Source organism: Siniperca chuatsi, linkage group LG12 (genome assembly GCF_020085105.1).
Source record: "Siniperca chuatsi isolate FFG_IHB_CAS linkage group LG12, ASM2008510v1, whole genome shotgun sequence".
Lineage (NCBI taxonomy): Eukaryota > Metazoa > Chordata > Actinopteri > Centrarchiformes > Sinipercidae > Siniperca > Siniperca chuatsi.
Genome location: NC_058053.1, coordinates 23,382,938 through 23,406,020, shown reverse-complemented (window position 1 = coordinate 23,406,020; position 23,083 = coordinate 23,382,938). Strand labels below are relative to the sequence as shown.

The window sequence follows — 23,083 nt, the reverse complement described above, 5'->3', positions numbered from 1 at the left end:
AAGTATGTAAATATCTGCTTCATTTTTGTTGAAATTTAAAAATTCATTCTCATGGGTGTTATTGGAGCCTTTGGCCATATCACTAACACTGTATGCCCACATGCTCAAAAAGTCCCAGTAATAAGTAATTTGCTGTTTTATTGGTTGATCCAAACGCCCATGCTCACACAGGACCCCTGCTGCTCTCACATGAAAACCCTATTTGGTTGAACCTGCTGCGGACACCAGCACGACGCCTCAACTGAAACAAAATGATGGTCCTGTCAGCCCCGAGGAAATAACTTAACCTGTCCCGCTGCATCCTCCCAATGACTTTTGTCATGTTTTGTCCACACACTGACACACACACACACACACACACACACACACACACACACACACACACTTGTCACAGCGTTGGCAAGCAAGGAACAGGGAAAGGACCCAAACGCAGACAGAGGAGGCAGAACGATGACTTGAGTGGTTTATTAAGAGCTTACAGGCAGATACAGGTAGGCAGACCGGTAGAGAGGCAGACAGGTAGGCTGGCAGGCCCCCAGGCTTGCAGGCAGGCAGGCAACAAACAGGTAATGGGCAGGCGGGCAGGCAGGCAGATGTAAGGCCAAAAGGCAGACAAGACAGCGCCAACACAGCAACAGGGACAAACTGATAAAGAACAAAGGAAACACAGAGACTATATACACAGGTGAGGGCAGGATAACAGGTGAAACTAATTAGGGCGGGGCTAACAATCCAGACTGGAGAAACGCAAACAAAGACAGGAAGTAAAATTACCAGACACGTGAGGCAAGGATAATATTTCAAAATAAAACAGGAAATAACCAAACTCAGACCCTCAAACCCTGACAATGTTTTGAATTATTTTTGTTGTTGTTTGTATTATATGTTGTATATGTGGTACAACAATGTGCTTTATACATAAAATAATAGTATAACAAATACTATAATAATATAATATAATAATGATATAAAACAATAAAACAAATAGCATAAAAAGACAGACTACAAAAACGTATAAACATTTTTAATACAATTAAAATAAAAAAGTTAGATTTGTGTGTTGTGTACATTTTTGCAAGTATGTAATGTAATGTACACAACAACACTAAATCATACAGCTAAACTACATACAGCTGCATAAATGACACTTTGACATACAGTGAGGATAATACAGTCTCAACAACAAACACGATAAAGCACAAACATGCACATTGCAGTGTGTTAATAGCATCCTCACTTTGTAGGGAGACTGTGCTAATCAGATTAGCATGGTCAGAGGGTCTGGAAGGTGGAGGAGGGGTTTGTGTGTGTGTGTGTGTGTGTGTGTGTGTGTGTGTGTGTGTGTGTGTGTGTGTGTATGTGTGTGTGTGTGTGTGTGTGTGTGTGCCCAACAGGAGAGCAGATGTAACAGGCCATCAGCAAGGCTCAGACCATCTGTTTCTCTGATTTCTGTCTCCATATCTCCCCGTCTGACTGACTGAATGATCGCCTGTCTGTTTGTGTCTGTGTGTCTTACTGTTTGTCTGTCTCAGATGAGAAGGGTTTAGGACAACACAGTGGTATCAGAAAATGCTGGCCAAGTGGCACCTTAAAGGGTCACATATTTTACTTACCTCTTGTGATATCTAGCCATGGACATAGTTTTGGTTTTATCTGTGAAGGATTTGAGATATCTGTCTCTGAGATTTCTGCGTTTGTGGACACATAAGATCTAAGCAAAAAACAGTGAATCACCATAATCAGATACCATAGGATGAAGTTAAAAAAAAAATTAAAAAATCACACTTTCTGGATTTTCTGAAAAACATTGTCAGTAAAAGCAATCCTGGCAGCAATGATACTTCCTCCAAAACATTTTTGGCAATGCAAATTAGACAGTTGCACATTCAGCTCTTTTTCCAAGAAACACTTCTGAAGAAAAGACAAATAGGTCAGTTAACAGTTACAGAAACTGGAAATAACTTTGACAGATAACATAAACTGTCCAATAAAAGAGCTGCTTTTAAATCACAAGACTGTAATTATCAAGCTCTGGTTGTAATTTAGAAGTTAGAACCTGAATCAACCAAATAGAAAACCAAATGAAACTTTCCCAATTTGGCTCAAAACAAAGAAAACAAGCAGAAGGTTAATAAACATCTTATGACTTTCAGGACATTATCTGGTTTGCAATGGCCTTGATGTGACGAAAACCCGGCTGTTAAGTACTTTGAATAGCTTAGAACAAGCCCTGAAAACGTCATACCACTCGAGCCAGGTCTGGTAGAGGCAGTGGCCAGCTAACCCACAATTTCCATCTCCAACACAATGTTGTTTAGATGTCTTCCCTCCCTCTCCTCCACCTGAGTCACTCCCTCTCACCGCAGGCTTTGTCTCAGTCTGGTTCGCCCAGGCTGCGTCCGTCTGTCTCCTCCACACGTCTCCTCGGCCTGATCCGCCTCGGCCTCTCTGCGCCACAATGTTTAGACAAACTGAAAGAGACAGAGACACACTGACTGTGGAGGAGAGTGATGCTAAAATTTCCGCCTTCTCATTCTGTATAACTAACCCTGATGTTATTCTCAGAGGCTTTAAAGGCTGGATCCGTAAATCCTTAAAGAGTAAACATGGTTTGAACATGGACTCAGCATGTGAAGACGACAACAGTGGAAATGAGAACAAGCCTTCTTTCAGATTTTTTGAAAGGGCTCCTCACTGATGCAACATTAAACTCTAAATGTTAGCAAACAAGAAAAAACTGCCTTGTTGAAAGGTGCTATACAAATAAAATGGCCTTGCCTAGCTAGCACACTAGCTTTGTGCAATGATGTTTTTGGGATTTAACTCTAAAGTCAGAAGAATTTCTTAACCACGTAACTCCTTAATAAAACTAGGGGAAGAGTTATGGTATGATATGGTATGATATGGTTCTTCAAGACTGTCCTCATTACAAAAATGACAGCATTAGTCTATTGTTCAAACACTAATGTTAACATGTTCCTGACTAGCCTCTACCAAAACAGGAGAATCTAGTAGTCTTTTTAGCTGGCTAAAATCATCTGGTTTTGTTCAGAGTTGGTGGGTGTGTGAACCTGCAGCTTCACTGTGAGGTGAGAACTTCTACAGTGCTGCTGCGTTTAACCACTGAGGCTACATTAATGTGGAACATTAATGTTTCATTTTCTATCTCAACTCGTGCTAAAGAAAGAATATGTGACATGTTTTTGACTTGAAAGGCACATTTGATGGAGCTGAGTAATGAAACAAGCAATGTAGCTAATTGTTAGTAAAGTATGTAACAACTTTTTCAGTAAGTAATATGTAACGAGTTACTGATTACATTTTTCAAGTGACTTGTTCAACACTGGTAATTGCAGGGCCAGAGCAGAAAATGCTCATGTGGGTTGTTTGGAAGGCACTGAAAAATAGTTAGGCGAAAGAGATATTGGCATTTGTTTTTGTTTTTTTGTTTTTTGGAAATACAGATAGAGCAGAGACCCAGGACAGAGAAGATGCAACAAACACTTACACTACCTGATGTGCACTAGTAGAGTTTTTCGGGTATTCTAAAGCTGTATATTCCTTTTTAAAAACACCGGGAGTGACCAGAAACTACAGTCTTACATGACAAAATGAATAGAAAAATGTAATTTTTCCAGAATTTGTAGAGCCATACCTCAAACATTTTTTATCGCCCAGAAACCTCTGGATTATGCTGTTCAGGAAAAAAAGGAAACAGTGGGTCTTTATTTTTGGCAGGCAACGTGGAAGTCTGGTTTCTTAAAGTAGCAGCAGTGGCAGCGGCGGCAGTGGTGGAGGAGGCATCCTTCCTGGGGTGGTGTATGCTGTTTTGGGTCACAGCAACTCCCTGTCTGCCCGAAGCATCATCCATCACACATCCACCCCTCCCTCAATCCATCAATCCATCAATCCAGCTATCCATCAATCCACTAGAGCTTCTAAAGCTGCCCATCATGTCCTTGTGGCCTCTCCTCAACTTCTCCGTATATGTGTCTGTTTTCAAAGGAGGGAGGGACGGAGTGCTCTTTAAATAGATATTCAGCTATGTATAGTGTGTGTGTGTGTGTGTTTGTGAAGGTGCACTCGTGCATGTGTTTACAGTGCAAAGTGCAACCCTAACACCCCAACCCTACACAGACAAGAGTAAAGCATTCATGTGCAGCTCCTGTCAGAGGTCTGGACTCTCTCCAGCTTATTTTCTCTCTCTGGAATCGACTGTTTGCCGTCCAAGTCGATTCTCTCCTCGGCTTCAGGTTTTCAATAGCCTGACTCTCCGGGCGTGACGGAGACATTCCCTTTCAGACACACATCAAAGGAAATGTAAGATGATTTTCACGAGGACACATATTGATTCTCTGTCTTTCATTTGAGGGGAGAATCACTAGGACAGATTAGGCTTCATTTCTCCCAGACCTGAAGTCACTCTGCCAAGCTCGGCTCAGGCATGAGGAGAATCTTGGAGTGTTTGGCTGCAGACTGAGAGCGAGGTGTGTGACCCACTTTGGGGCTTCTGGACTGAATAAAATGTGTGTTTTTAACTTATCACAGAGAGATGTGTTGCTTTTGCCATGGATACCGAAAGAAAAACCACTCAACACTTTTTATTGTGGCAACCCGGCGTCTTCCAGTGACAGAGTGGAACAAAGAGGAGGTAGAAACAAAACAGTGCAGTGCAGTGGCAGTCGTGGTCAACCAGTGGCGTTTCCAACCACATTTCTGACACACCCTCAATTTAGTCTCGCTTTTGCTTTGGATCCCTCCAGACTGGCTACTCTTGACAAACAGCAGGAGACAAAAGCAGTCATTTAACCCCTAAAACTAGGGAACATTAAGTGCAATAAAAGTTCAAGAACAAATATGACTTGGCCACACAGGGCCCTTGATGAAAGAATGATTTAGTTGCAGAGAGAAGGAATGTAGTTGTCTGTGCATCAAGAGTTGAAGCTGTTCTCCAGACAGAAGCTGACAGTATGCCCCGGCTGTTGTTTCATACAGCTTGTGACATGATCAAAGGGGATGGCCAAGCACTATCAATGTTCTTATCAACCTATGCATGCCACTTTTCAGGGGATAGATAAGATGGAACAATTGTTGCATACCTTTGTGTTTGTGCAGAGGAGACAATGGCCTACAATAGGCTTAAGATTTTTTTTTTCAGTGGCAGACAAACAGCAAAACAAATTACAAAAGCTTATTATAAATGGATTTCCAAAGAACCATTGATTTTTAATGGTTATCCACTTTCAGGTATCTATATCATATTTAAGTCCTAACTGTGAAACCAGTGGACACAGATTTAATCCAAAATGCTAAAACTCAGTTTGCATGGTCAACAAATCCGTTTAACTTCAGCTTTGATGGAGGTGTGTGCTCTTCTTGCCTTCAGACTTTTAAAAGTAAGCCCTCCCACCTACTTGGGAAGTTATCCTAGTGAGGCACTGTAGCTGTAGCTATAAGGCAAATGTGTCATGCGTCATGCCTATGTAGAGAAAAAATACTGTGGACATTCCTCCTCATCAGTCATGTTATTCTTGGCCCTGGGAGTACATTCTTACACCTGGCCTGGACTCTCTGCAAGCCGCTTTCCTGTAGTACAAGAACAGTCAGCTTCTATATGGCACTGACTGCCAGACAAGGAAAACACATGATGGGTTTTTCAAATAAAAACACATACTTATAGGTACACAGACAAGCTCAAGAGTTAAACCAAGCATGCTTTCAGGTACAGGAGCTGTGCCAAGGCATGCAGATTAGGATACAACCAGAAGTGAGTTCTGTCTTCAAAATAAAAGAAAGTGAAAATTGATGAGTGACCCGAGTGCACAGATCATCCAACATCTAATACTCAGTGTAAGTCTTAGACTAAGAAAAACTAAGACTAGTTAATTAGTGATGTGTAAATGTGTAAAATAGATTCTCATAAAGACAGTTCATTTTCACAGGTAATGATCATGTGTCACTGAATCAACAGAAAGATATAAAAAAGATTTAACTGGAGCATCCAACTATAGAACACAACATGTAACTTAAGCCCCTTTCTGTTGTAATATAAAAACAACAAACTCAGTTGTTTGTAAAAACATTTTGAATGACAACATTTAGAGACAAAAGTGAAGCGACACACACAAACCAGATAAAAGACCAGAAAAGAGAAAATTACAAACTCTAGTTGTGTTTAGAAATGAGCTTAACATAACAGACTTCCACACGTAACAAACATTATACTCTATGTTACATTATAAAACAGTCACAAGCAGAAGAGCTAGATTTTCTCGTAATAGTTATTTTCTTGTTCTTGTAATTCACATACCGAATTGTTTAGCTCCACGGCCTCTACCTGGAAGTTTCAGGCTACTTGTGTTTCTCAGTTCTTGATACAATCATAAGGAGATTGATTCCCTGTGTCATTTGTAATATCCTGCTGCTCTCATAAAGTTGGTGGTTATTGGACCCACTGAAGCACATTTCCAAGATGAGTACCTTCATGCAAACTTTCTTGGCCAATAAAACTGATTGTAATGCAAAGGCTAAATCACGGTCATTTTTATGTTCCAGATAAACCTGGTCCCCACGAACCCCCCACCTTCCACCTTCTGTGCATGTGTACTCACCTCCAAGTCCTCACTGAATTCAGAGCAACCAGTACTCCTAAAGTGAAATAATAAGTTTGTGGCAATTACATTGAATGCAGCTTTTCTTGGAATATGCATCACGCAAGGACAATATAAACTAAAACAGACCTCTTAAAACTAGACTTTGAAACAGGGTCCCTCTATAAGACATAGCAACAAAATGAGTTAATAATGCACGATTCGCTTGAGATATTGCTCTTTAGTGGTGCAAATTCCCTCACAAATTTGCAACTAAAAAAATTACCAAAACCAATTGACATGCAGTGAACCTGGGACCTTTAAGGTTCACTTGCAGTATGGAGCTCCAGGAAGTAGCCAGTATTTTATTTCGAAAAGCAAGAGCGGAAGTCATGTGTTTCATCCCCGCTAACTTTACAACATTAGAGTCAGTTGATGCCGACCGGAGCCTCAGCACTCAGAGCAAGCAGCGCTCAGACCCGTACACACAGAGAGGAGCGCAGTGCACAGGTTTCACCTCCTCTTCCTCCGGATGAACTCCTCTCCATCATGGATTCTCTTCGTGCTCGTGCTATGCTCTCCGCCGGATAAACTTTGGACTTACACTCGTATCATGGGAATATACTGTCTGTGCGCTCGGCCCCGTGGACCTATACAGTCTTGATGGAAACCATGTCACCGCAGCAGGGGACCATGGGACAGAACAGGTCCGACTCTCTGACGGTAGAGAGCAAGGCGCTTCCCGACAACAAAAAGGTACCAGTGACGCTTCTCTGCAGGGCTTTTGGTGCTGATGAAGAGTTGACTGTGGGCACTGTTTGGAAGAGTTTTTGCGCGCTGAGTTGCGCTCATTAAGAATACATTAGTATATTCCAGTTCCACTCTGAAACTGGTATTTACGGTATCAGTATCATGGTGCTATAATATCCCTGCAAGAACTCTCAGTATGGTGTGTCTATTTTCAAGAGTGATTTTAAAGAAAGAATAGAGATGATATGTTCCTTTTTAAAATATAAGGTTTTTTTTTTTTTGCTTTGATTGCATTATTTCATATCATTTGTTTTTGGGGTTACCTGAGTTCTTTTTTTTAATATTCTTGCAAATCTGCAGTTGCTTCAAGTCGAGGTTTTGTACTGGATAACGACTGATGGTGATGTGAGCTGTCACTCTGCCGTGGTTGTATTTTAAACAAGCAGTTATTTAAACATCTCCTTTAGGTATGTTTTTATCAGCCTTTTATGAATTTCGCTTCTGAAAACTCCTTTGGATACATGGCGCACAAACGTTGTGCAAGTTGAAGAGTACAGTTTAAAAAAAAAAAACCCCAAACAAATTCTGACTTGATTAAACAACTTTTTAACCAAGAAAAACGCCCAAATCCCTCTCTTACCACTAGAGTTTACTGGTCTCCAGTTCGTTTGTATTATCCTGACTGAAGCTGTATCTGACTGAGCTGAGGAGTCGAGAAGGAACCAAATAACAGAACAGGATAATATGCTGATAGTGATTATTTGTTAATCAGACAGACAGGAGTCACCACGCAAACACAGAGGAATGATTCCTGCACTGCGGAGCCATCAGTTCTGGCTTCTCTTAAGTTAATCATCATTACTTAAAATACATCATTCTGAATTTGATTCCTAATCTCTGACTTTCCTGGAACTGCAGTCCACAATGTTACAGTTATTTATTGTCGTTTTCTAACGCCAGTTTTTTGTGACGGTGTGACAGATAGAAGAGGTGATTCTCCAGCAGCTGGACAGTTAACTTGTAGTAAACAGCGCCCCCATCCAACGCGTGTTTAAAGAGGTGTAACTGCATCTTTCAGCAGGGAGGATGTGAGAATAGATCTGCCAAAATGCAGCAAAATGCAGCAATTTGGTGGCAAGAGTTTGAAATATATATATATACATGTCATGACCTCCAACATAACCAACTCAAACAACATCTGTGATACCCAGATATGTGTCTTGAAATGTCCTTCATTGTCTTGCTATCTGTAAAAAGAAGGCTGAGCAGAGTTTGTGTAGGGTTATGTGGCGTTAGAATGACAAAGTAACCTATTCAACCCAGATTCACTGTGTAAATTCGTCTACAGATTAACATAAAAATCAATGCATGATTGTTTGCAGTTACTGTACAACAAGTACAATAGTTCCAAGTGCTGCTATGGTGTTATCCTCCGATTTCTTCAGCCCATTACATCCCTTTTTTGCGTCATGTTTTCCTCAGTATTTCAACACTTCCCAGCCATGGGCTTGATGTTTGTAAAATTTTGTCTAAAATATTTACAAATTTTGCTGTAGGCCTTTTTTTTATGATCAGTTGCTGCACTTTGGCCTGGTTTGGGAAGTTCTGCGCTGTGTTCAGCTTTGGTAAGTTGTGAGATGAACCGTCAGACATAGCAGAGAAACGGGGGCTTTGCATTATCATCACTGACTGAGAAAATCTGCATGAATGTAAAGTCTCCATATGCCTCCCTTCACTCAGGAGTTGTTCGTGTTGAGAGGTTTGTGTCAGAATGTTGAGAGTTCATCTTGAGTTGTACTTGACATGCATATGCATAACATGTATGTTAGCTGAAACGATAACACTGGTGTTTTAAGTTAGTGTTTACAGTTCATGCTTCCTGTTTGCTTTCTGCAGACATTCAGCATAATTTGAGACATCAGGGCTTGTTTTTTCTCATTGTTGTTTGTTATACCAAGTGGAGTGTTTTCATGGCAGTGCTTCAAGCGTCCTGTCAATCCCCTCACACCTGCAGGAAGAACAAGCATGTTACCTTACGAATGTTAGTCGCCTTCAAGCCTGATTTTACAGAAAATGTGTACTAATGTGTCTGAAAAACAGAAGTCCATTACTTATTGAATTTGTGTGGAAAATTGCAGACTTTGCAGACTCAACTGGGTCAGTTTCTTACATGAAACTAATGGAAACCATAATATTTTCCACAAACCATAAACCCAATTAAACTGACCCAAAAGGTAATGAAAAAGTTGTCAGGGCAATTTCATTGCATGTGACAAATCTAAAAAAAAAATCCCAGCGGTGTTCCAACATAGGAAATGGGTTTTTTTTGTTTGTTTTTTTACTTTGGGCCTTTTGTCAGCCTGGACAGCAGTTCATTTCAGGCCAGGTTTGTCGCTGTGTATTATGCATTTTAAAAACAGCATGTTGATGCATCTTTCTTTTCTCCAAGCACTCAGTAGTGTCCCATGATGCACATCATGTTACATTTTATGCTGGGCTGTAGTAACTTTGGCCTGTATGACTAACATGAGTCAAATGCTTCCTTCAACAGTTCTAGAGGAGAGGAATGTTACCCATAAGTCACTGCACAATGAGTTTAGGAAGCAAAGTCTTATTTAATTTCTGTTGCTACTTTTGACTGTTTTTCAAACCTTTTCCAGATTGAATGGCTGTAGTGTATGTTTATTTGGGGGCGGGGGGCAGCATGTTTAGGGCTCACATGGTTTTGGTATGTTGTAAATAGATTAGGTTTAATTGAAATAGCTGCGGTGGCTATACGGATGCCTGTCATACTTCTGTGAAGGAGCTTACAATTTAACTTGTAACAGTGAGAATATATGAGGATCATAAACATTGTGCAACTGCTAGACGACATATTTCTCTACTTCAATCTCCCTCTATGTCCCTCTGTAATTTTTCTTTATCCATTTAGCTCACTTCCTCTTTTCCCTCTTTACTGCTGTCACTTCTCCTTTTCTTCTCTCTCTCTCTCACACACACACACACACACTTTGTCTGTATTTCCAACAGTGCTGACTTTGTGCTTTTGCAACCATTTTGTCTCTCCCTCCATAAACATTACATGTTATTCGTCATGGGAAGAATGGTGAAAACCATCACCTACACTCACTTGCTGCATTGACCAAACCTCTCTCTCTCTCTCTCTCTTTCTCTAACTGTGCAGAAGATGAAGACCCTGGCCCAGAGACGACAGTCAGCTCCCTCGCTGGTCATCAGTAAAGCACTTACCAGATCGAGAAGCACATCCAGGTATGAGCACACACACATACAGCCTGCTTTTATAAAAAAGAGCTGCTGTGGTGCTGACATCATTGTTGGCCTAATGGAGCACTGATTTCTCTTAGTGGATGGTGTTACAGATGTAGCTACTGCAGAGAGCACCACTGGAAGAGAGCTTAACCCCGCTGTACGAGTTTTACTGGTTTCTGAGCAATTTGTAGTTGTATCATTTGCTCAAACAAAGTTTACTATTTCTTCCAGTTTCTTCTTGGTTTTGTATAAACCTTCGGTACCTCTCACTAATAAGGCCCACGTTAAAGGGTTGAAATAGTTGTGACTAATGGCTTTATTAATGTTTTATAGGTTGTGAAAAATCCCTCTTGCTGGTGTATATCCTCCTGCATTATGACACTTGTTTGGTATTTTTATTAGCACTTAACTTCTGGATCAATATCCATTTACTAACAACGTATTCATTTTTACAATGACAAATACAGATTTCAAAATTAAAAAAGTTTAAAACTGACTTTACAGATGAGATATTTTCAGATAGTTAAAGATTCAGATAGTTCTCCCACATTGCCTTAAATTTATCTCAAACATCAGAGCCAAGAGGTTGGCCTTCCTGACTCAAGCATGGCTTAGATTGGGTTTAAATGCTTGCTTCTTCCAGAGCTATCAGGCTTCTCATCACCCTCGTATTGCACAAATCCCTTCCTCCTCCTTTAACAGGGTCGGAAATAAGCCATTACAAACCCCTGGGGGGAAGTATTTATTTACTAGAATCCTTGTCTCATATATCCTTGCCAGTGCCAGCTTTTTAGGGATTTTAGAGAGAAAAAAAAACAATTGAGGGAATTTCACGGACAATTTTCAACCTTTCAATGACATTGTCACAGAGAAACAGCTTGAAGTTAAATCAAGAATTGCCAAAAGGAAGTGCATCAGGATCCCTTATGGATGCAGACTGAAAAGCCTAAAAATGCAAAGCACTTTTAGGCTTTAAAATATAGGTTTGTATGCCTTCAGAATTTCTCCAATAAGCAAATGCCTGAGGATGAAACTTGATGTGATGTGACTGTCTGACATGTTTATGATGTGTGTGCGAGCTAGTGGCAGTTTTTAGTGTTTGCAGAGGGATAACAGGCTGGGCTGCAGCACACTGAACTGTGAAACTCGACCATTTAGACCAATACTGAGTGAAACACTCCACACTGTTAAATGGGTCAGTGCTCTTGGGGCAGTGTGTGTGTGTGTGCGTGCTGAATAAAGTGAGAAAGACAACTCACATATTCAGTTTGTAGGCATAGAGAAAGGGCGAGACAGGCAAACTATTGACTGAAAGTCACTTAGTCTGACCAGTGTGTGTGTGTGTGTGTGTGTGTATCTTAAAAGTCTCAGGAGGCATGGAGCCAAGCCTTGACACTCTCAGCTGTCATCCTTAACCTTTGACCTCTCATCAGGAGGTGTAGGGGCCAGTGGGGTCACCTGGGGTCAACACCTCCCATGTCAGTGAGTGTTTGAGGTGTTCATTAATGTCTGGATATGTGTGCGCAGGGGGTGCTACCAGGGGAGAGATGTGAAATTACAATGGTCAGGTAAAGGTGAAAGGACACAGAAGCGATTATTTCTTTCAACAGGTACAGGAAGGATTACTATAGTCATTGATGTTTCTTGTTGTTTTTTTGTCATGAATTTATACCATCTCCATGCTTTGGTAACTGTTGTATAAAAACTATAACACCTTAAAGTCCTATTAATACAGTTTTAATGGATACATCAGTTCTTCCAACAATATTTGGCATTGGCTTACTCATTATTACATCACCACTGTGCTCTTTAGCCTAGTAAATCCCTGGCTCAGGCGTTATTACAAAGGGAGGAAGGTAAATAACATTATGTGTATCAGTTACTGTACAAGTAACTGAGTAGCTTTTTCAATTTTGAGCACAATCTAAAATTACAAAGCACAAATGGCTACAGAGTAGCCTGCAGTTCTGCTCTCCTTGACCCGTCAGGAGGACTTTAGTTTCACCCGAATCTATTTAAGGCAATCTGAGAGAAAGCCTCGTGATAAAGATCTCTTCTCGGAGAATAACGATGACTTGCAGATCAACTGGTTGGCCTAGTGGATCCATATTGAAAGTGTGACAGCCACAAAGTCACATTGGTTCTTTCACCTCGACCATATGGAACTTGTTACTCACAGTAATAAGAATTTTATTTTCTTCTATATATAACACGTGATCTTAGTTGATATATTTATGTGACCAGAGTAATATCTCAGTTATGTAACAGGATGTTTTCTTTGGTACAGTAGGATGTCCTGTTTTTTCTTTCTGATTATTACCAATCTAAGTTAGCAATCAATTTATCATCAAAATCAAAGTTCTGATTCTGATGATTAAATGAGTAAGAATAGTTGAGTATTAGCAAGAGTAAATATTACAAAATGTAAGCAGGACTGATTTTTATTTAAAATGAACTATTACGGGTTTCCTTGTGGAAAAACAACATACAACATGTATTGTATATGTTTGCACTATATACAAAAAAAAGGTTGTCGCTAGCCCTGTATTAGCCCTGTGTTAGCAAGACTTTCAAAGGAAAATGCTTTTGATAGTTTCTGATGTTTTTCACTGCCTCCCTTCTTTTCGCTCTTTCCCCCTTTCTTTTTCCTCCACTTTCAACTTTCAATCATTTGATATACTTGAGTTCAAGCTCAATATGCCTATTTAAGCTCTTGTTTGATGACCTGAAAAAATGCACAGAAACATATCACTGATGGTTTCCATTTTTCAAGAGGGAGTTTCATGTATATCACAGCTCATACTTTTTTCCTTTCCTTTATCTTTGATTCTCTGACTCCTTCTCTTGCTCCCTCTGTTATGCCTTTCCCATCAGGTGCTGAAAGGCTCTCAGGCCACTTACATCACCTCCACACACATATGTATACATACACACACATACACCTCATCCAGAAGAATAACCTCATCCTTCGGCCTCCAGGCTTACAGTACAGGGTATTATGGGTTCAAACTGGAGTATAAGTCCCCTCCCCCTCAGGCAATGAAATCTATACTGCAGGGAGGAACCATAAAGCATAAAAACATATGATTGGCTTACATCCCTGACCTCACACTCTCACCACAAAGTCCCCCCCACACACACACAAATCCAAAACCACCTGACTCTACACGTGCATACAGATAGAGATCCAAAGCACATACATACATTTCATTCACTTTTTAATGCACACACACTACAACAACCTCTACACCCTAGCAGACAGACATGTTTGTATTAATATAGTTGTTGGGATATTACTATATTTACTTCTAATTCAAGTTCTAATCTCAACCTGAAACCCAAATCTAACCTGTATTAAGCTCTTAGAAAAAGAGCATTTTCTAAGTTTGGGTGATTTTTGTTTGATTTTTCTCGTTGTTTGAGGACATTTGGTTCTCAAAATGACATATACAAGGACACACACTCACTCACACATCATGCAAAAGACATTTCCTGGTTTTAATAATGAGCTCTGCTAAGGATATCATGGCTGATGGCCTCTGGTAACTTCCTTTTCACTGAAAAAAAGGAAAGAGTTTCAGTATTCTGACCTCATCCTCTGTGTGTGTACGTTCCTGTATCTGGCTATATAGAGTGCATTCAGCCAGGGATGACATTATGGAAATGATCTGGTGCAGCCAGAGTCAGTTCTGGATGAGGGGAGTCAGGTGGAAACAGGAAAGAGACAGAGGGTGAAAAAGATGTGAAGCAGTCAGTTTAATTTTAAAAATCTGGTAGCCTGCTTGATGTTTCTCGCTTCAGTGTTTCTGCACTTCCATTGGTCTCCTATCAACCACACAGCGTGGGCAGGACGATGACATCATTTTTTTGGTTTTCCGTGAAAGAAGTTTGAGTTTCTCGAGGTAGCACTCGTCTGCCTTTTTAGTCTTAGTGTCTAGTGGCTGCCCATGTTTACTGTCCACTTATCTAAGCTACTACCTAAATTCTGTGTAACAATGAATTAAAGTATGCGTGTAATTTGAAATGTAATGCTCGTAGTGATGAACTCCTAGAGAATTACCAGCCGACTCTGCAGTTCCCCTCAGGTCTTTAGCCTTTTTTAGCTCGTTGTTGTGATTTTCCAGCCCACAAACTCCACTCTCCACCTCATTTCCAGTAGCAGCAAGCGCCTTTTCAGTGAACACGAATAAGCCTGCTTTTTTTTTAGCTCAAGGAGTCGATGTTCTGTAAAATGCTCCAAATAGAAATAAACTAGCTTCAGCAATGAAATCAGGTTAACTTAGCTATCCATGTATGAAGAAGTATGTTTTATTTTCCAAGAGAACATATATAAATACAAAAATATTTAGTTAGTTATAATTGGAGTGTACTTCAGAAACGTATCCCTTGTGTAATGTCTTTATTGTCACGTCTGCAGTTTTGTTGCGGTGATGAACAAACTCGCCACTGTGGATTTAGGAGATGGTACAGACTGGTGTGTGTTTGTTTGTTGTTGTAAAATGACGTCTTCTTCAATCTGCATGTTAATAGTCACTCACTCTCTCCTTTTCTCTCTCTCACACACACACACACACACTGAGCTGTCAGTTGCTGCTTGTCTGGACAGCCTCTATCTGAGACAAAGAGGTCAAACTACTGCTGATGCAATCCTCCTTTTACAGAAACACACGTACAAGTTCAATGGGTGACACCCAAACAGACTAGCTCACATGCACATAACTAAGACTTTACTTGTTTTTCCCATCCCAGCCTCCACACATCTGATTCACTGAGTCATTAAGGACTCATTTAGTTAGTCTGTAGCTCTACAACTTTGTAGTTCTTGGTTTTATATTGTAATTATTTTCTAATTCTGTCTATGATGTGATTCTACTCCTAATTGAGGGTTTAAGGATAGAGAGCCCTCTTGGACAAATTTGTAATTTTGAGCTATATAAATCAAATATACTTCAAAGCCCTTCTTTGTGATTTGGGCTAATAAGATGTATCAACCTTTATGTACAAATCTTGTCTATTGCTGCTTAATTATTCATGCTGGGACATTAGTATGCTGTGTTGTGTGGTTCATTGCACTTTGGCCCCTTATTGTGTTCCAAAAAGTCAACAGTTGTCCCCTCTGTGCCATGCCTCAACAAAGGTGGCCATGAATGCGCGGGCAGGCTGAGCGCTCAATTTATCAACATCACATGATGTACAATGGAGCCATTAGCTGCTCATCCATCAGATTCAAAGGATGGTAGGCTCAGCTGTCAATCTTACATTCAGGAGGGAGGGTCGTGTGGTGAATACGGACGATGTTGTCTTTTTTGGGGCAGCGAGATGTGAAAGTGGCTTTACAGGAAGGTTTGTCCATTTGTTTTAGTGTGTGTGAGTGTTGGCTCTTCTGACAGGAGCATTTCCCGGATCTGCATGGACAATAAGAACAGAGCAGGATGTGGATGTGTAAACTAAATGGGAATTTTTGAGACGTTTGCTCTGTAATGGTGTTAATCCCAGTGCAACTTAATCAAGGTACCCAAAAACCCTTCTGACGTCCCTTTGCAGTGGTCTTTTATCCCTGTGCTGTCCTCCTTGCATTGGCATGTGACATGTCATTAAGAGAGCATCTCCCTGACAAACACAGAAAGAAATGCTTAATTTATAGCAGTGGAATGGTGCATGAGTTATGTAAATGTATTCAAAGGGGGGTAAAATCATTTCACAGCATACCACATGGAAAGTATTTTCTTTTTTCCAGGAACAATAGCTGATTGTTTTGATTTGTTTTCCCTCTTATCCCATTCTTTAACCTTTTTTTTTTTTTACAGTTTCAATGAGTTTTCAACTCCTGGTCTTGAAGGGCGACGTGTCCCACTGAGCATCAATGCTTAATTGGCTACATTCATAGCTTTTAATTGAATTCACTCAGCCCCCTTTGGATTTATTTTTGGATGACACACAAAGACAGACAAAAAGGGAAGCGCTCCAGTGTCTGTCCAGTCGTCTGTTCTTCTTTAATTAATTGCGTAACCAATCACTTATGCAATGTAACTGGAAGGATTTTGGCGTATGAGAGAATCCAAGCTTCTCTGTCTTCCCAACAAGACTTGGACTACTACTGGGTGCTTTGTTGAAGGGGTTACCAACATAATTGTGTGTGTCCTCGTGGGTATCTCGGATGTTCATGTGTAAGAGAAGGAATGAAAAGTAGAAACTATGTTAAGAAGTGGGTGTGTACATGCGTGAGAGAGCAGACAGTGTGTGTGCATGTTTGTGTACATGAAAGAGACACAGAAAGGCAGAGACAGAGATAGAAAATGTGTATGTATGTGTATAAGTAGAGATTGAGGTCTTTTATCTGGTAGTGAAGGGTAAACAGGAAAGGATGGAGCTCTCAAACTATTTCCTCTTCCTCCAAAAATTCCCCTCTGTTTTCATCTGTCCATCAGTGGCACATATTGACCTCATGGAAACTGATACAAGGTAGACAACTGTAATTTAAACAAAATTCAAAAGGATATTTCTGTCACTAGCAAGCAAGTATTTTTTTATAGAACTTTTCAAAACAGTAGTTACAAAGTGCTTTATTGAAAGGAGAAAAAAGAGGAAACAAAAGAAACAGACAAGAAAATATATAAAAACAAGTAAAACCTTACATGTACCACTAGAAGTTGCTGGCAGGAACTCCATCTCAGCTCTTTTTGTGACTGTTTAAGTTAACAGGGCCATCTTTGTGCAGCTCCAAAACATGCAATTAGTAATACATTTGTAGCCAAACAATTGCACTGCACGTCCAAAAGTCCAATATTTATTTTACTGACAATGCTTGATTATATGTGTGGTTGCAACTGTGAGGAATCAGTGAAGTAAATGCAGGAAATAATGAGGTAAATATTGCACTTTTGGATTTTAACTAAGCTGCACAAGCTGTTTGGATGTTTAAGCCTTTTCCAAATTTGGTTCACCACAACATGGGCCTCATGTTTTTTAGTTACATGTTTGCTGCTGCATTGTTATTCCACACTCTGGATGAGTTTGGAAAATTCCCCAGTGCTAATACAGCACAGTAAAAACACTGTCAACTTTGTTAGATTCAGCTTCTAAGTTTTGGCCTGCAGCCTCTAAATTATTAGATTATTCAGTGTTTACTGAAATGTTGCCACCTTCCCAGTGGTAATCAAAGTGAAAGGGGTTCTGTTAAAAATACATCCCATGGAGCTAATGCGCTTTCAAACTTGATTGTGCTCTCATATTTGATTCTTGAGGTTTCATGAGGTTCATCAAATATCTATCAGATAAATGGGATTATTGGTGGTAGGCAGTTCAGAGATTAAAAGACTAAAAGGTTTGCTAGTTTGACTCCTTTGATAGGCTTGAAAAGTGAGTGAGAAAGGCCCTCAGTGTCTTAAGTGTCCTGGAGCACGTAATCTCCAGTTACTCAATAGCCAACAGGAGGAGAGTTGTACTGGGCAGCTCCCTAGCCTAAATGTGTAAATGTGCAAAAAGTGTTACAATGAAATTTCACATGTGCTGAGTTTATCGGCAATGAGGACACTTAGGCTTGTTCCATTTCCACACAGTTCTGCACATTCACTTTAAGGGGCTGCACAGTCTTCTTCTGATGGGCACTAAGCAGCTGCATTGTAACACTTAGTGGCCTCAGTGCCTTGCTCAATGGCAGTTTTGCAGTAGTTGTTGAGGGAGGTGAAGATAATTTGACCATTGACCGTCCTGGGACCTCTCTCCCCTGGCTGCCTGTGAATACAGATTGTAAAGATATAGATAAAATTGACTTGACTTGAATTTGAGCCCAACCACATCCAATGCTGGGGTTCAAAACCTGTTGTTCAGGGGCATGCATCTAAACACATCCAGAGCACAAATTTCTCCCTTGGGGATCAATAATGTATTTCATTCTTTGTCTCTGTGTTGTTTGTTTGTCTTGGTTTTGTCCTCCAGGGAAAGCTGCCTGACGCCAGTCAGCCCAGAGTCGTGTCCCCTGGTCCAGGCCTTCCTGGCTGAGTGTCCAGGTCGCCTATTCCTGGGTCACACCCAAACGCAGCTGAAGACGGGCCTGCAGACCCAGGAGAGACACCTCTTTCTCTTCACCGACACACTGCTCGTCGCCAAGGCCAAGTAAGTTTCCTTCTGTGCGTCTTGTGAAATGACAGAGAGAATGAAGGAGTGTATGTTTATGTGGTTGTGTGAGTGAGACGGAAAATGGAGACAGGGAGACATAAACAGGAAAAAATAGAGAACAAATTTGAGAAACAAAGAAACAAAATTTCATCTGTTCCTAGTTATTTCTCTAACACTGATAAGAAAAAACAATCTGTAGAGGATGGAGTTACATCCTTCTTCTATCTTTCCCTCATTTCTCCTTCTCTTACTCCCCTGCTTCTTTCACTTCTCCCTCCCTCATTTTCTCCCCAGTATATAATTATTTCCCGGCCAATTAAATCCATATGAAGCCTGGCTCAGATCAAAGCCACACTGGCCTGCCTTGGGCCTACAGTATGTGGCTCCTCACCCACAAACTGCACACACTGCAACACACACGTTCAAAAATAGAACTTAAAGAGCACATTTATGTTTTTGAAGTCCACAAACACACACATACATGCACTAATGCACACATTTAAACATATAGAGATGCAGAGACGGAAACAGACTTCTGCTCTATGTACTTACTGTACTCATACACCCCTCAATGTAGACACAGCAGGAGCTCTGTGGTCTGTTCTGGGGAGTCATGTGCCAGTGGGCGGCACTGACCCTTCCAGCACAGAGAGTATACGCTATAATTGGCTATTACATTGTGGCTGAACACAGGGTGAGTTAGAGGAATGTGTGTCGGTATGTGTGTGTTTGAGACAGAGAGAGGGAGAAGAAGTTAATTGATGTGTATGTGCATTTGTGTGCCTTTATATCTGTGTAATAGCAGGGAGAGTATGTGTGCATGCCACATGTGTGCATTTGGAGTTTTTCCCTCTATAATCACAGATGTAGTGATGGATAAATCCACTTCTACTGAGCGTGCCTGTCTTAAAATGCTGGAAATAGCAAAATCGTTTTATATTTCTAATCTATATAAAGCATTTCTTGAAGGACTGCCATATGTTAGAGGTTTGTGGAAAAATGTTCCATGAAGAAAATTAAAAGTTAGATTGCAACAGTAGGGGATCCCAGTTTGTTCCTTGTGGAACCCCTTTCAGGTTTTTATGCAGTCTTTTCCAAAGGAACCTTTTCTCCTAAATTTGCTTAATTGATTATCTGATCGACAGATTCTACAACAATTTTGAGAACGGATTAATCATTTTAATCATTTATGAAGCCAAAAATCCAAAATATAACTGGTTTAATTTTCTCAAATGTGAATATTTAACTGCTTTTTCTGTTTTTAATAATTGTAAATTGAATATCTTTGAGTTTAGGACTGTAGGTCAGACAAAACAGACTATTTGAATATCATGTTGGCCAATTGGAAATTGTGATGGCATATTTCACTATTTTCTTAGAATTTTAAGACAGATTAATTGATAATGGAAATAATTGTTAGTTGGAGCCATAGCCTAGTTTAATTTAGCACAATGTGTCTTCTGCAGGTCTTCCACTCATTTCAAGGTGAAGGCCCAAGTCCGAGTGTGTGAGATGTGGACGGCCAGCTGCATGGAGGAGGTGTGTGAGGGAAGCACCAACCCAGAGAAGTGCTTCGTCATGGGCTGGCCCACCTGCAACTGTGTGGCCACCTTCAGGTACACACATTCTCACACACACACACACACACACACACACACACACACACACACACATCCTTGTACTTCTATCTTTGTGAGGACCATCATTGACATAATGCATTCGCTAGCCCCTTACCCTAACCTTAACCATAACCTAATTCTAACCTAACCCTTAAAACCAAGCCTTAACCTTCAAACAGTCCTTTGAAGTTGTGAGGACCAGCCAAAATGTCCTCACTTTCCAAAAATGTCCTCACTCTGTAGGTAGAAAACATGTTTCAGTCCTCACTATATAGCAAGTACAAGTACACACACACACTCACACACACATGAAACATAAGCATGTTGTTCACATTCAAGAAGAGGAATGTCTAAAAGGTGAACTGTAGTTTTATTTTTCAAGATTATCTTAATTTGAACAATCAGGAGCAATTCAGTATAACTTAATTTCCTCTTATATAACTTCATTCAGTACATCAGCTTGACAGTTATTCATGCTAAGCACACAAAACATATTTCTAAAATGCCTCTCTGAGTCACTCCAGTATACTTTTGAAACAGGACTCTATGTCCTAAGGTGCAAATGCTCAGTGTAGAAGGGAATTAAAAACTGAACACGCAGCCACAAATTCCCTAAACCCTTAAGCGCGAAGGCAGTTCCCAGTCATAAAGCTGCTCAGTCTAACCGCAGTAAGACTAGAGTAGATAACCACACACGCACAACAGGCACGAACATGCAACACACAAACAAATACATTCATAAATGCTGTGATGTATATGTGCACCTTCCTCGATGGCATGCAGACATTTGCACTCATTGACACACATTTATTACATCACATCTCAGGCTGAAGTCTGCGGTTTTAGCCAACAGTGCAAAACTGACTAACATGATAACATGATTTCCTCTGATTATGTTTTATCACTCTCTTTACTCCTCTTTAGCTCTGAGGAGCACAAGGACAAGTGGTTGGCTCTCATCAAAAGGTAAATGTTTCGTTATACCCCCTGCTACTTTGTCTGCAATGGTAATTTTAATTTAGATGGAACTGAAGTGATTAAATAGAAACAAGCTCAACATGAATGAGAGTAATCACACTAAATAGAAATCACCTGGCCTGACAGAAGTTATGAGATTTTGAACCACTCTGATGAATACAGTCTAGCTAATTCTTTACAACTAATACATACACAAGATGAATTACTTGATATTATACATGCTGGCATTAACTCAAAATGTTAGTCTCCCATATCACAGTGCTGGCCATACGAAATTAACTTATATTCAAGTTCTTATATTCCTTTGTTTTTTTCCCTACACACAGTCGGATAATTGAGGGAAAAGAGAAAGATGACCCCAAGACCATTCCTCTGAAGATATTTGCAAAGGATATTGGAAATTGTGCATATGTAAGATTCTCTTCTTCCCTCTGTGATTTCTATTGCTTCTGTCAGCACAAAAATGAATAATGTTTGATCGCCTAATCTGTCCTTAAGTGAGTAATTAATGACATCACTAGCAGTGCTACCATTTGTGTAACACACAAACAACTAGATATTTCCCTAATGTTTCCAAAATGTTTCCACCAGGCCAAGACACTTGCGGTCAGCAACACTGACAGCACCACTGATGTCATCCGCATGGCTCTGCTGCAGTTTGGCATATCAGTGAGTATAACCAAAGACCACTGTTGATACTCAGCTCGATATTCAGTGAATATAATTTGATGTGATGTTAAAAAAAGTTTCAGCCGAATCCGTGATGTTAAAAGTAGCCTCTCTTGTAGCTATCCAGTCTGGACATTAGAAAAAAACTTACTTAACCAGCTACATACGATGGCTGATAGTATCAATATTAGATTGTCCAAACAAAGTGTTACCAGAGTGTGAAGCATGTATACAAAGTAAGATTTTAGTCTTTATCCCAAGATTTGTAATGTTTAAGAACGTTTTGTAATATTAGTTTTGTAATCTTATCTTTAAAAAATCTATCAAGTTTAGTATTTTTTAAATAGAAATTAGCATTTACATAAGTCATTTTGTAAAACAGTGCCAAAATTGGTTGGCTAAAGTGGAGCTGGTTTGCACAGCTGTTGCTGTAGGTCTCAAACCAATCTCTACTGTAACAGCATTTGTAGAGGTTTCTTGTCAACACAGATGTGCATTCATGAAGGTACCTTGTTTAAACCTGATTCTCTTTTCCTCTGTCTAGGGCTGCGTTAAAGACCACGGGTTGTGGGTGAGCTCCAGTAAGGACGACCCTCCGTACCCTCTCATCGGTGAGCCCACCTGTCAGGGACATCATTATGTAAAACCTTCCTCTTAAAACACCATCAGAAAAAACGTGGCATTTAAAAAGAAAGAAAAATAGTCATTTCCCTTAAGCTTTGCCTTTTTTTCCCTTTCAAGGCGCTCTTAAGAAAGGTACTTCACCCCCAATGGTGTGGGATAAGATTTATGATAAGACTCTAGTCATACTGAGACTTCCCAAAGTGTACATGTGTGAAAGTAAGAGTGTGGTACTGGTGATTCTTAAAAATCTGCACGTATGCTTACAATGACATCTTTCATAAATTCATTAAAGTTAAACAAAAAAACCTCCTGCCCCATCCCTTCCACAATGAATATTTTGGAAAACCAGGCAGTACTAATGCAGAGAATACCCACAGCAAAGGGCTCTACTGTACAAGCATTAGCAGTACACCAAAAACATCTGGGAGCATTTCAGAGCAGTTAGTTTTTTGTCACCGTGGTATT

General features: G+C 40.2%; 1 protein-coding gene across 1 annotated transcript in view; it reads left to right on the top strand.

The window, feature by feature from the left end:
* The first annotated feature begins 7,016 nt into the window (after positions 1 to 7,016).
* Positions 7,017 to 23,083, top strand: part of LOC122885739 (rho GTPase-activating protein 20-like) — a 33,424-nt gene continuing 17,357 nt past the window's right edge. Inside the window, 8 exon segments of the mRNA XM_044217282.1 lie at positions 7,017 to 7,346; positions 10,525 to 10,610; positions 18,549 to 18,725; positions 20,195 to 20,344; positions 21,272 to 21,313; positions 21,652 to 21,736; positions 21,917 to 21,994; positions 22,539 to 22,605. Coding sequence (XP_044073217.1) covers positions 7,254 to 7,346; positions 10,525 to 10,610; positions 18,549 to 18,725; positions 20,195 to 20,344; positions 21,272 to 21,313; positions 21,652 to 21,736; positions 21,917 to 21,994; positions 22,539 to 22,605 — 778 coding nt within the window. The 5' untranslated portion in view covers positions 7,017 to 7,253.